The sequence below is a fragment of the Limanda limanda genome, chromosome 21 (assembly GCF_963576545.1).
Source record: "Limanda limanda chromosome 21, fLimLim1.1, whole genome shotgun sequence".
Taxonomy (NCBI): Eukaryota; Metazoa; Chordata; class Actinopteri; order Pleuronectiformes; family Pleuronectidae; genus Limanda; species Limanda limanda.
In genome coordinates, this window is record NC_083656.1 from 12,521,537 (window position 1) to 12,532,843 (window position 11,307).

Consider the following 11,307-nt stretch of genomic DNA (forward strand, 5'->3'; position numbering starts at 1 on the left):
TGCAGAAAATTAGAAAGTGGTGAAAAATTACTTTTCATTTATTTTCTGTTATTAATTATTTTTTTTATATACTTTATTTTTTTTAATTAAATTAAATTAATTATTTCCCTCCTGCGCAGTAACGGACTGTGCAGCTCCTGTGCATTAGCGGAGTGCGTAGGATGCATTTATTTTAATTTTAATTTATTTATTCAATTATTTTCATTTTTAAATTTACAATTTTATTGTGCAATGAATAGATGGTTGAAGTTCTGCCTAATTTAGGGGTTTAGTATCTTGACAAGGACACTGCGACATACAGATGGGGAGGAGTGGGGATCGAACCAGCCACTCTACCCACTAGGCCAAACAACCACTCACTAGGCCTTTACTTTAACATTAAGGATTCGATTACCTACTATTTCCCCTGAGAAACTAAGCACAGGAATGAGATGGACACATTCTTTTGTGTGTGTGTCTGTGTCATTCTATACTTTTTTTGATTCACATTTTAGAGAAAACCATTGTATTTCCTACTTTACTACATATATTTGACAGCCTTACTTAAAAGTTACTTTTATATCCACACAGTGGAGTTATGTTGTCATAACATATTCTGTATGTATTCCTACATTTGATAATTTATATATTGATGTATTTCTACATTTATTTATTTATATTCTTGTATTTTTACATTTAGCTATTTATGTAGTTATATCGTTCTTTCTGTATTTCTACATTTATTTATTTATTTCTACATACCATGCAAGCCTGCACAGAACCCCGAGCTGCCGAACCACACTCCCCTCCTGCAGCACTGACGACAGAGGTATGCAAGCAATGTAATTAAGCAATAGCACAGCATGAAGTTACAAGGAAATGAGGAGATCTCCGAAGTTAAATCACACACACATTCATGGACAGCAGTCAAAAGTTCAACACTGTTTTTATTATTATAAATCAATACATATTATATAAAAAAAAAAAAAAAGGACAAAAAGGGGGGGGGGGCTGAAATAAAACCATAGTCGATGTAAATTAAACAGATCAGGTTATGGAAACCCTTTTACCATACTGGACCCATAGCTCAGACTCTTGATTCACCACCACTCATTCACTCATCCCAAAACCCCCAGGGCTCTACTTAAGATCATCTACAGTTTGGATATCTTCGAAATGGAAATCATGTGGCTGACATCAGTCTCTCTGCAAAGTGTTGCAAGTATAGCGACTTCACATGCCATTGGTTTTTGTGCAATCTATTATAACCATCGCCAGCAGCAGTCAACATTACTTGTGAAGTGTGTGCACTATTTATTTCTTTCTATAGCAGTTCAAGGACTCTTGAGCTCATAAAGGTAAACAATACAATGCAAGCTTTGTGTGGTGCCCAGTGTAAGGGTCCTGAATGCAACACGGGTTTAGGCATCTTCTGTCCAGAAATGACCATGACCTAGCTTTAGCCCATTTGTCTAGTTACAAACGTCCCTCTGAGAAATGCCAGCATCGTTGTGGTGTATACACTTGACCGCTTCTTGAAAATAGATGGACATCCAAATGGAAGATGCTAGAGGTAAAAAAGAAGCCGCTTAAACAAGCCAAGCTCACTCACTGCACTAGTAGCACTCAAAAACACTCAACACAGGGAAAAAGAGTTGGTCTGTTACTATGGAAGCGAATTTGGGTTTTAAATGGTTATCGTAGCAACTTCCATGGATTAAGCATATAAACATGTTTTGTTTTAGTTTCAAAAGTAAATCGCCCCAGTGAGATCGTCTTGATCTGATCGATTTGCAATGTGATTACGGGCCAACGGGTGTGAAGGCAATACAAGTGCAAACAATTCATCCTCACAGCACCGCAAGTTAAAAGCATAGAAACTAACTACTTCAGTCCAGTCCAGACAATTTCACCCCGACCCTTATGATAAATCTCAGATTTTGGTGGTAAGAAATTACTTGTATATAGGTTTCCCAAATTTCCCTTCTTGTTATTAACTATTTGTACATGTTAGCAGTGTTACCAGGTCAAAATGACGTGTCTAGATAATCTGTGTGGGAGGAGGTTATGGCTTTCTCTTGCAAGCTTTTTAAACCAAGCCTTTACCTTACTGTGCTGGGTTACGGTAGGGAAGGTGTAGGTTAAAATGAACCACGTCCATTGACTTAAAACACACATGGGAGGAGAAAAAAAGTAAAACAATAACTTAAATAGAAGTGCTTAAAACAAAACAGTTCATAGAGCCCTTTCAAAAAACCCTCAAAAAAGGTGCGAAGCAGGAATCCACCCCAACAGAAAAAGAGAGCAAAATGAACAGCTGTAATGGTAATACTAATATTTATCCGATGATTCACAGATGTACAGTTCACTTATAGGCCATTTCCTTCCCTCGCTTACAAATATTTCTTGTTTCCTGGTCAGTGGCCCCCCCATGTCTGTGAGCCGCGGCTTCCCTCTGTTTCCAGTCTATCTGTTGAAGGAGAGGACTCTGTGTCAGTACACGTCCCCTCGTCCTCCTTCGCCATCAGTGCCTGTTCCTCCTCTTTTTTCCTGCGCTCCAACTCCCACTCCACAAAGGTGTCAAACAGACTCGGCCACGCCTCGTCCTCGCTGTAGTTGCTCAGGTCAGGCCCGATGGCCTGGGTGAAGTTGAGGAACATGTTCCACGTGTCCCTTGAGATGCCCCGAATCCCTGGGGTGTTCTCCCCTAGGAAGTCCAGCCAGCGCTCCAGGATCGAGGGCGTGTCCTGCGTGAAAACCAGGCGCCATAGGGCGATGGCGATTTCGCGCTGCAGAGAGCGTTGGCCCTCGTCCGCGTCCAAGCCAAACTGGAAGGTAAAGCGGTAAAGGTCCTTGAAGTTCTCCTCGCCTCTGGCATCCAGCAACATGCAGGGGAAACGTGAGTAGATTCCTTTGAGGCTGTCTGCCTGGATGGCCTTACAGCCGTCGACAAACTCCTTCCTGCAGACACAAAGAAAACAGGAACGAACATCAGAATAACATTAGAGCAGTTCACTCAAGATCACGTGGCCCAGAAGCAGACACTGTACTTTTCCATGGCAAAGCTACAGGAACTGGTCTAACATTACCAATCCAATCCTCATCTGCAAATGGGGGCGGAACCCCTCAGTTAATTGAGTTTTCTAGGGGGCGTAATCAATTGTTGCAGAGCAGGTCTACGAGCAATCAGAGCAACAAAAAATGTGATGTCGCACAGTGACAGAAAAAAGTCAATGTCAAATTGTTTAGTACTGAGTCAATAGCGGATTTACCAAACATCTCCACATCAGCGGCAGCCGTGTTGGTTGTTTCCTTCGAGCGCCCGTCTGTCAGTCATCTATCACACCTGTCTCACTTTAGATAAACTGATGGCTGAGCAGTTTCAGAACGATAGGAATCGGCCTGAATGAATGGAGGGCCAGACACACAAACACTATCTGCTAACAGATGCAGCACTGGAGCTAACTAACTGCTAATTATGCCAAAAACAACAACAAAGCACTGTGATGTCACCTAATGCAAACAACAGGCTGTGTGTCTACAACAGCACAACACACATCAGTAACAATGACGCCAATGTCCCCTTTACTTAAAGAAACGCATTTTAAAACTGTACAAAAAAAACTGTCCATGCGTTAAACTTCAAGTTTTTCTAATATTTTTCCCTTCAGGGTCACGGGACTCAACCTATGCAGATATAACTTTGACTTTGTTATTGAGCCCAACGACAATATAGGCTTTCAAGGTCAAATGTAATATAAAGAGCTTCAGTAAGCATCGGTTGACAATGAAGCATGTTGGGAACCACAGTGTGGCATTGTCCCGAGCCTCTGGATAGAAAAGTGCTGAGTTAAGAATCAGAGAGGGGGGAGCAGTGACAAGTGACCCAGCCAGCGGGCCACTCTATTCATCTACAACTCTAACTGCAGAGCGAGAGCACAGCAGGATCCATTTCCTCTGTGTCCCCTACCTGACAGAGGGACACTGTGTGTGTGTGTGTGTGTGTGTGTGTGTGTGTGTGTGTGTGTGTGTGTGTGTGTGTGTGTGTGTGTGTGTGTGTGTGTGTGTGTGTGTGTGTGTGTGTGTGTGTGTGTGTGTGTGTGTGTGTGTGTGTGTGTGTGTGTGTGTGTGTGTGTGTGTGTTTTTACATAGAAAAAATCAAAAGTGAGTGTGTGAGATGGGACGGCCGGACCAGGCCACAGTGGAAAATTGAAAACTTGTAGGTCAAACGGTTCAAATCCTATAAAGATGCCTTCAGTATATCATCTAAAAACAAGCTGGTTATGAAGGTTGAACAAATTATTGTGCTAGCTGTATCAGACAGAAATTGCTTATAAGACAAGTTATAGATATCAAAAACTTACATTTCAAAGTTAGGCCAGTTTGGTGATTCTATGTTGCAATAAGCCACTTGTCAAATTGAAAGTTCAGCCAATCTGTGATACACATTCCCCTAAAGGTGATATTTTCTGGCCAATTTCACTTTTGAATCTAAATTATATATTTTCTTTAAATCGTGTATAGGCAACACATTCAAGATTAGAGTGCCTGCTCAGACAAATGGGGATGTTCTCATAGACAGACACAATGTTTTCCATTATGCAAGTCAGAAATAGTAGAGCCCATCTCTTTTAGAAGGGATGTGTTTAAGAGCTAACAGCGTTATGTTAATGTGATGCGTTAAACAGTGCCAGGTCAGAGCTTCTTGACAGAACAAGGCATGCTATATACATTTAAAATTTAAATCATCTCCATTGGTTTTTGCAGATACATGAAAGCAGCATCGTGTTGGGAAATTAAATCCGGACAAGCTCTAATGCAGATATTCTTTTCCTTCATCTGGGATTAGAAAATATCTGTATCACAATGTTCAGTTTTTATATACAGCCAATTACTATACAGCAGTGATGCTAGCTTATCCTGAAACCCCCACTTTACCTTGTAAATTTGCACATAGTGGCCGCTTGAAACTTCCAGGCGAGAAGAAGCACACGATATTCTGCTGGGTCCACGCACAGATCATTGCAAAACCTCTCCATGCCTTCCTCCAAGATGGCGTCGTCCAACTCATCCTTGTAGCAGCAGAAGAGCTCGTCGATGCGCAGCAACGACAGCCCGTCGGCGTCCAGGAACTCGTCCTTGCGCGGCTCGCCCATCAGTGCGGGTATGACTGGCGTCTCCACTGTAACTTCCAAGGCCTTGGTGCCATTCGACAGCTCGCTGGTGGCTTTGCTACATGGGCCACTGAGCTCCTCTTTATGGCTCCCACCACCACCGCTACCTTTCTTGTGGTGGGACTTGGAACCGCTCTCCTTGTCTCCACTCTTACTGCCGAGTGAGGACGTTGGATTCTTACACTTGGTGACACACTGGCCCATGTCTTCCTCCCTGGTCCCTCTTCAGTCTTTCCTCCTCTGCTCTGGTCTGGTGTGACGTCTCAACATACCCTCAGGCCTGAGGTGAAGAACAATTGAACAGGGCTCATTATCACAGACTGTAGCTGTTAACTGAGCCAGTCTTGCTCACAATCCAAAAGGTCAAGATCCACATTAATGTGCTTTTGAAATGAAATATGTGGATTTGAAGTGAAGGTCAATAAATGATGGTACCTGTGTCAAATTTGCCAGGAAGTCTTGCTCTGCTTGATTTAAACCCTAAAAGGAGAAGAGAAAACAATGCTTACACAGCACAGAATATCATGAGAACCTAGAAGACATACGAAAGAGAAACATCACTAGTAACCACAGAAACCTACAAACCTACAGCAGAACTACATAACTTCAATATTATCTGTTACGTTTTCCTTGTGGTCACTAACTGAAGTTTGTTTTATTTCGCAAGGATCCTATGTGCAATATCTTCATTGCTTGTTTACAGCTGGATCTTTATCTTTGCTTTGTATTGAGAAAACAAAACTTAGTACCACACATTCACTACGTAATCAGACACGTAGTATGTGGAAATCCTTAACCAGTCCACTCAGTTGCTCGAAACAATCGGATGTCATCTGCACATGTTAATGCAATTAATCACTGTGTTGTCCCAGCAACAGCCACAACACACAGGCGTTGATCAAGTGTTCGATGACTAATCAAGCAGCCGGTCCGGAGGTTACTTACAGAACGTCCGTCAGATGGCACTGGCCACAGATCAAAGTGTCCTCCTACTCTGCTCCATCATTGTGCTCCTGACATCTGCAGTGCTGAAAAGACACAGTATCTTGTCACCATAAGCAGAAAGTGATAGCTCAGCCTTCCCCATCCTAGAGGACTATGGATGTGTCATTTGAGCACAGCATGGCAGTTTGTCTTGAAGCAGGATTGTTCAATAACTGATTTATACCCCCAATGAAGATGGTTCACAGCATGTGAGGTGGACACAGACAGAGCACTGGGTACTTAAGCAGGGCTTATGAATCTGTGGTGGAAAAGCCTCTAACGTTAGGGGTCCAGAGTGGGGGGCTAGCTTTGTCCTGGATTACAGCCCATTGGCTCGATTGTAAACATCACAACTTCTGAGACCAACTTTTAGCCTGTGTTCAAATCAGGACTTTAGTCTCAGAAACAACGAGGAAAACCAGCGATCAGCCTCGTAGGACGTGTTCGAGGGTGTGAGGGAGATCACTGCACCGGGCATGTAGGGGCAAATCTCTCCCAGGTCCTTTGGGACTACACCTACTCCACTTGATGGAGAAGTGATCACACACCCTTTCAATCGGAATCGAACGATGTATTAACCACAACAAGCAAACACGCAAGGCTAGCACGCACGTTGGTGTCGGTTAGTCTCGACTGTTAATATTAAAACAGCCAGAGTCAAGTTTAGCCCGAATACAAATGTGTGGTGTTTGAACCATTGTTATCAATGTGCACTCTCATATAACATTGATATTAGATGTTTACTAACATAAGCTTAGTAATAACGTTAATTTTGACAACTTGTGCTCTTTTGGAAGCACCAACAGTGTCGAGAGAGCTCAGCAGATCGTGCCCAACACAACTAAATGTCTCGCAAACAGGGTTTTAATGATTAAATACTGCTGGCGGTTTAACCCATTCACTAACCCGGATCGTAAATGTCCTAAAGCTGTCATCGATCCCACAACACATCACCAGCATTTACATCTAAAGTGCCTGGCCCTGGCGACGTCGCCATAGCTAGCTAGCATCAGCTCGTTTAACTAAAAGTTAGCTATCGGCTAAGCTAGGTCTTTCGGGATGTGCCACAACTGTCCTTGTGGAGGAACTCACCCGCTGGGGGGATCGTGTCGTGTGGGTCCGGGTGGTCATCACTCCGGGGGATGCCAGTCTGGAACCTGAAGTAGTCAGTAAGTTGGCCGAAGGCAGGAGCGAACTGACCCAAACTCGTCGCGTTCACTCAGATAGCTAGCCGACTAGCTGCGAGCTAACAAAAATAAACTTCCACATCGATATCACATCCTTCTCCGCGTTGGGGAGAGAAACGAGTCAGAAGCTTTTGACCGGAATGTGCTTTTAAATCCATGTAGCGTAATGTTTATCCTCGGGAGGGAGTTAGAAGAGCAGCCCGGACTCCAGCAGCCAGGTTCTTTGTGCTTCCCCCTTCTAGTCATTGACTGTAGCTACATTATGGGCATTTTCCTGCATCACTTCCTCTAACAGCTGATCCTCATCTCCGCGGTGGCATCGAAGAGATCGATCTCTCTGTCCCGACACGGGGACATCTGTAAAGACTGTTTCACATCCAGGTGGACAAAAATAACCAACACGAACAATTACAGAGACACATGTTTACATGATGACATTTAAAAGAGCTTTGGGGGAATATTATTAAAGACTAGGGAACATTTGTAACTCACATTAAAATGGTTTAAACTGGGTTTAATGACGATCGTGTTTAAGAATCAAATTAATTAATTAAAACAGATCAAAAATCAACAACTTTTATGTGCGATATAAAAGAGGAAACGGTGATTTGTGATCGAGTTTATTTTTCATTTATTTTGCGACGTCATCATCAGGCGACACATGCGTCGGTGCTGCTGCCCCTGGTGAGCTGCTCGTCTCCTGACACGGTCGGTAGGTCAGAGTCTGTAGCTGTCAGATACTTAGCAATGAGCTAATGAAGCTGGTAGTTGAAATGAACGCCGGGTCTGTTTAAAGTCAGAAACAGCAGAGGCTCCGTTCTGTGCTGTCGTGGTTGAGGGCTAAAGGAGAGCTAGCTTCATGCTAACAGGTGAATATATATGAAAACAAGAATCAGAAATAAAAAGCACTGGAAGTTATATGATTTTGTATACATATTGAACTTAGTATTAATATAATACAGTCAGTTGTGTGTCTGTTTGTTAATGCCATGTGTTGAAATCAGCCCTGTGTTGATATATGGGGACACTCTGGACAACTAACCCCGCGGGGAGCAGCGGTCCCGGGGCTCCAGACCCCCAGGGGCCCTCAACGTGCTCGGTTCATCGCGTGTGAAATGGATTATGTCATTTCATTCTTTTCAGATTTGTTGGGGTATCTGCACCACAATAGAACAACCTCAACAGAGCCAAGTACACTGGTGTTAACAGAGCCTGTCTCCCTTAAAGAAAGATAGATAGATAGATAGATAGATAGATAGATAGATAGATAGATAGATAGATAGATAGATAGATAGATAGATAGATAGATAGATAGATAGATAGATAGATAAATGGATAGATGGACAGACAGATAGATAGATAGATAGATAGATGGACAGATAGATAGATGGACAGATAGATAGATAGATAGATAGATAGATAGATAGATAGATAGATAGATAGATAGATAGATAGATAGATAGATAGATAGATAGATAGATAGATAAATGGATAGATGGATAGATGGACAGATAGATAGAGAGATAGATAGAGAGATAGAGAGATAGATGCATAGATGGACAGTCTGTCAAGGGCATTGCACATAGAGCGATGTTGCAATAAAACAGATACGAATTTAAAACAGCTCAAAATAGAATGTAATAAACATACCATGTACTAAAAAGTGTACACACTCCCTAAGTAAATGCAACACTATACAGTACTAGAATACACAGTAAAGCATTAGAAACAATAGAACAGAGAATAAACCTATAAACAAGAGACTAAATACTAGAGGTGACAAACTATGAATAGGGACAAGTTTGCAAAATTGCAGTAGTTGTTTGTTATCCCTTCTCATTTAGTTTTAATCAAATAGAGCGTTTAAAGACACCGAAAACTTGGGCCCCTCCGGTTTTATTCCATTTTAGTAATGGCTGGTTGATGCTGCATCGTGTGTGTACTTAAAATAATAGACTTAAAGCAGAACTTAACTATCCTGTTCTAAAAGTGTGAGAGAAAACCTTTTTTCTCATAACACCACCTTCAAATTTGTTAAGAAAAAAGGGAGCGGAAGAAACCGAAGATACAATAGTATTAGCAGGGTTCGTCGTGCCATTAAGCTTAATGTCCTCTCTCGTGCAGGCACATGCGGTTTCCCTCGGAATCTGATCCCAGATGACGGCCTCCACTCGCAGGACGGTGCTGGCCCTGTACATGCGGGTGTTTCGTATCGCCCGAACGTGGCAGGCACAGAGTGAAGTTACAAGTGACACAGAATCGGAGAGAAAGTACATACTTCAGGAGGCCCGCACTCTGTTCAGACAAAACCAGCAGGTGTGGACGACAATACTCTACAACAAATGCACAGTAGTTTTATATATATATATGTGTGTGTGTGTGTGCATGACCAATTCTTTCCTCTGTGTGCTTTTCAGCTCGAAGAACAAGAGTCAGTGAAGAGGTGTATAGAGGAATGTGAAGCAAGGATAGAAATAGGTAAGAGTGGAGGAGAGGGGCTTCCTTAGATAACTCTGGTCTAAGCTTTAGTGTTTTGGTCACAGAGTGGCTGTCAAAGTTCATCTGAAAGTCTTCACCTGAGTAAACAAACACTGACCTGATGGTCGGAACGTTGCTGACAACAGAGAAGCCAGAAAAAGCCGCACCATCAGCATTAGCAGAGTTTACAGTGTCAACAGTTCAGTGAAATATAAACAGGCCCTGATGACTGGTGCAAATGAGATCTGCATGCCCAATGGTTTTTTACATGTTATTGTTTTTAACTTCTGCCAAGGAGGTGATGATGATGTTGACTGATGATGATGATGATGATGATGATGATGTCTGCTAGTTAGCAATATTAGTAGAAAACAACTGGATAGATCACCACAAAATCTGGTTGGAGGATCCACTGTGGGTTACATTCTAGTTTTAGATAATTTTACACTCATGCTAATTTTTTTAGATAATGGATGCTCTGATTTGACTACAGGGAAACTTCAATAAATATATTCTGTCTTTGCAAGGAGTAAATAAAAATGATGAATGCCTCAAAAATCATCAGTATAGAGTGAATAAGACACTTTGGTTTTGCCTGCAGGACTGAAGGATTAACTCTGAAAGAGTAATACAGTATGTTTTCAACATTAAATATGATGTTGACATGATGTTTTTCATCACAGGTCTCCATTACAGGAACCCATATCCCAGGGCTGTAAGTTACTATTTGTCACATCCACCATTATTCCGGTCTGTTTAGTTTACTGTGCTGTTGATAGATTTAATTCAATATTTCTATTGTTTGAATCTTCCTGTAGAACTACTTGCCACCAATGGGACTAGCGACTCAGAAGGGAAGGAAGCTGAGAATGCAGCAGCGCCTGAGGAAGCAGGCCAAGCCAATTTATTTGCAGTCACAGGACGAGACCTGATGCTTGATTTCGTAGATCCTCGCCGGGAGTTCAAGTTACCAAGGACCGGAGACAAGAGTGCAGTCACATGCCGATCGCACGGAGGATCCCATGCTCTCATTGATGCATGAACACTTGTCATTCAGGGGGAAAAGCCATGTTTCGTTGTCTTTTGTTTTGTTTTATTCTGTAGACCTCGTAAACAAGGCTGCGTGGTCAGTGTGTGTCACCTGTAATATAAAATCAAATTGTATATTTTATTTATTTTGCGTTGTAATAAACACTACAAAAGAGCTGTACAGAGATAACCACTGGTGTTTAAATGGTTTGTCAACAGATATGTTTAAGTACAGTTTCATATTCTAGTAATAAATGTGAATATTTATATGACGAATTCAAGAAGTGTCTGTAAGATCTTTGGCACAAACTCATGATTAACGCTAAAAGTAGCATTGAAGGAACATCAGGACTTGTTGCATGGGGGGTTGTAGATGCTGTTGCCATGGAAACAAGTTTCACAAACTATTATCTTTGGATTCTGCACAAAGGAGCAGACTGTTGAGTGAAATGGATCATGTCTGTAGTGCTGCAACC

General features: G+C 42.1%; 2 protein-coding genes across 7 annotated transcripts; one reads left to right on the top strand and one right to left on the bottom strand.

Annotated features, from left to right (window-relative positions):
• Positions 1 to 921: 921 nt before the first annotated feature.
• Positions 922 to 7,573, bottom strand: dcun1d3 (defective in cullin neddylation 1 domain containing 3). 2 transcript variants are annotated; one of them, XM_061094672.1, is made up of 5 exons: positions 7,230 to 7,573; positions 6,099 to 6,181; positions 5,589 to 5,633; positions 4,918 to 5,433; positions 922 to 2,940 (listed from the first exon to the last, which is right to left on the bottom strand). In XM_061094672.1, the coding sequence occupies exons 4-5, from the start codon at positions 5,355 to 5,357 to the stop codon at positions 2,397 to 2,399; spliced, it is 984 nt and encodes a 327-aa protein (XP_060950655.1). In that variant the 5' UTR covers positions 5,358 to 5,433; positions 5,589 to 5,633; positions 6,099 to 6,181; positions 7,230 to 7,573; the 3' UTR covers positions 922 to 2,396. The 2 variants fall into 2 exon arrangements, with proteins under 2 accessions (XP_060950655.1, XP_060950657.1); XM_061094674.1 differs by lacking the exon at positions 6,099 to 6,181.
• Positions 7,574 to 7,972: 399 nt separating this feature from the next.
• Positions 7,973 to 11,107, top strand: lyrm1 (LYR motif containing 1). 5 transcript variants are annotated; one of them, XM_061095063.1, is made up of 6 exons: positions 8,004 to 8,036; positions 8,121 to 8,193; positions 9,449 to 9,640; positions 9,742 to 9,802; positions 10,486 to 10,517; positions 10,621 to 11,107. In XM_061095063.1, the coding sequence occupies exons 3-6, from the start codon at positions 9,482 to 9,484 to the stop codon at positions 10,732 to 10,734; spliced, it is 366 nt and encodes a 121-aa protein (XP_060951046.1). In that variant the 5' UTR covers positions 8,004 to 8,036; positions 8,121 to 8,193; positions 9,449 to 9,481; the 3' UTR covers positions 10,735 to 11,107. The 5 variants fall into 5 exon arrangements, with proteins under 5 accessions (XP_060951048.1, XP_060951047.1, XP_060951049.1 ...); XM_061095065.1 differs by lacking the exon at positions 8,121 to 8,193 and having other exon boundaries at positions 7,973 to 8,032; XM_061095064.1 differs by lacking the exon at positions 8,121 to 8,193 and having other exon boundaries at positions 7,983 to 8,036.
• The last annotated feature ends 200 nt before the right edge of the window (positions 11,108 to 11,307 follow it).

Bases quoted from the DNA above. Each gene is read 5' to 3' on its own strand.
- dcun1d3 (XM_061094674.1), bottom strand. From the start codon at position 5,357: ATGGGCCAGTGTGTCACCAAGTGTAAGAATCCAACGTCCTCACTCGGC. The intron at 2,941-4,917 runs GTAAAGTGGGGG...TTGTGTCTGCAG, and splicing joins ACTATGTGCAAATTTACAAG to GAAGGAGTTTGTCGACGGCT.
- lyrm1 (XM_061095065.1), top strand. From the start codon at position 9,482: ATGACGGCCTCCACTCGCAGGACGGTGCTGGCCCTGTACATGCGGGTG. The intron at 9,641-9,741 runs GTGTGGACGACA...TGTGCTTTTCAG, and splicing joins TGTTCAGACAAAACCAGCAG to CTCGAAGAACAAGAGTCAGT. The intron at 9,803-10,485 runs GTAAGAGTGGAG...TTTTCATCACAG, and splicing joins TGAAGCAAGGATAGAAATAG to GTCTCCATTACAGGAACCCA.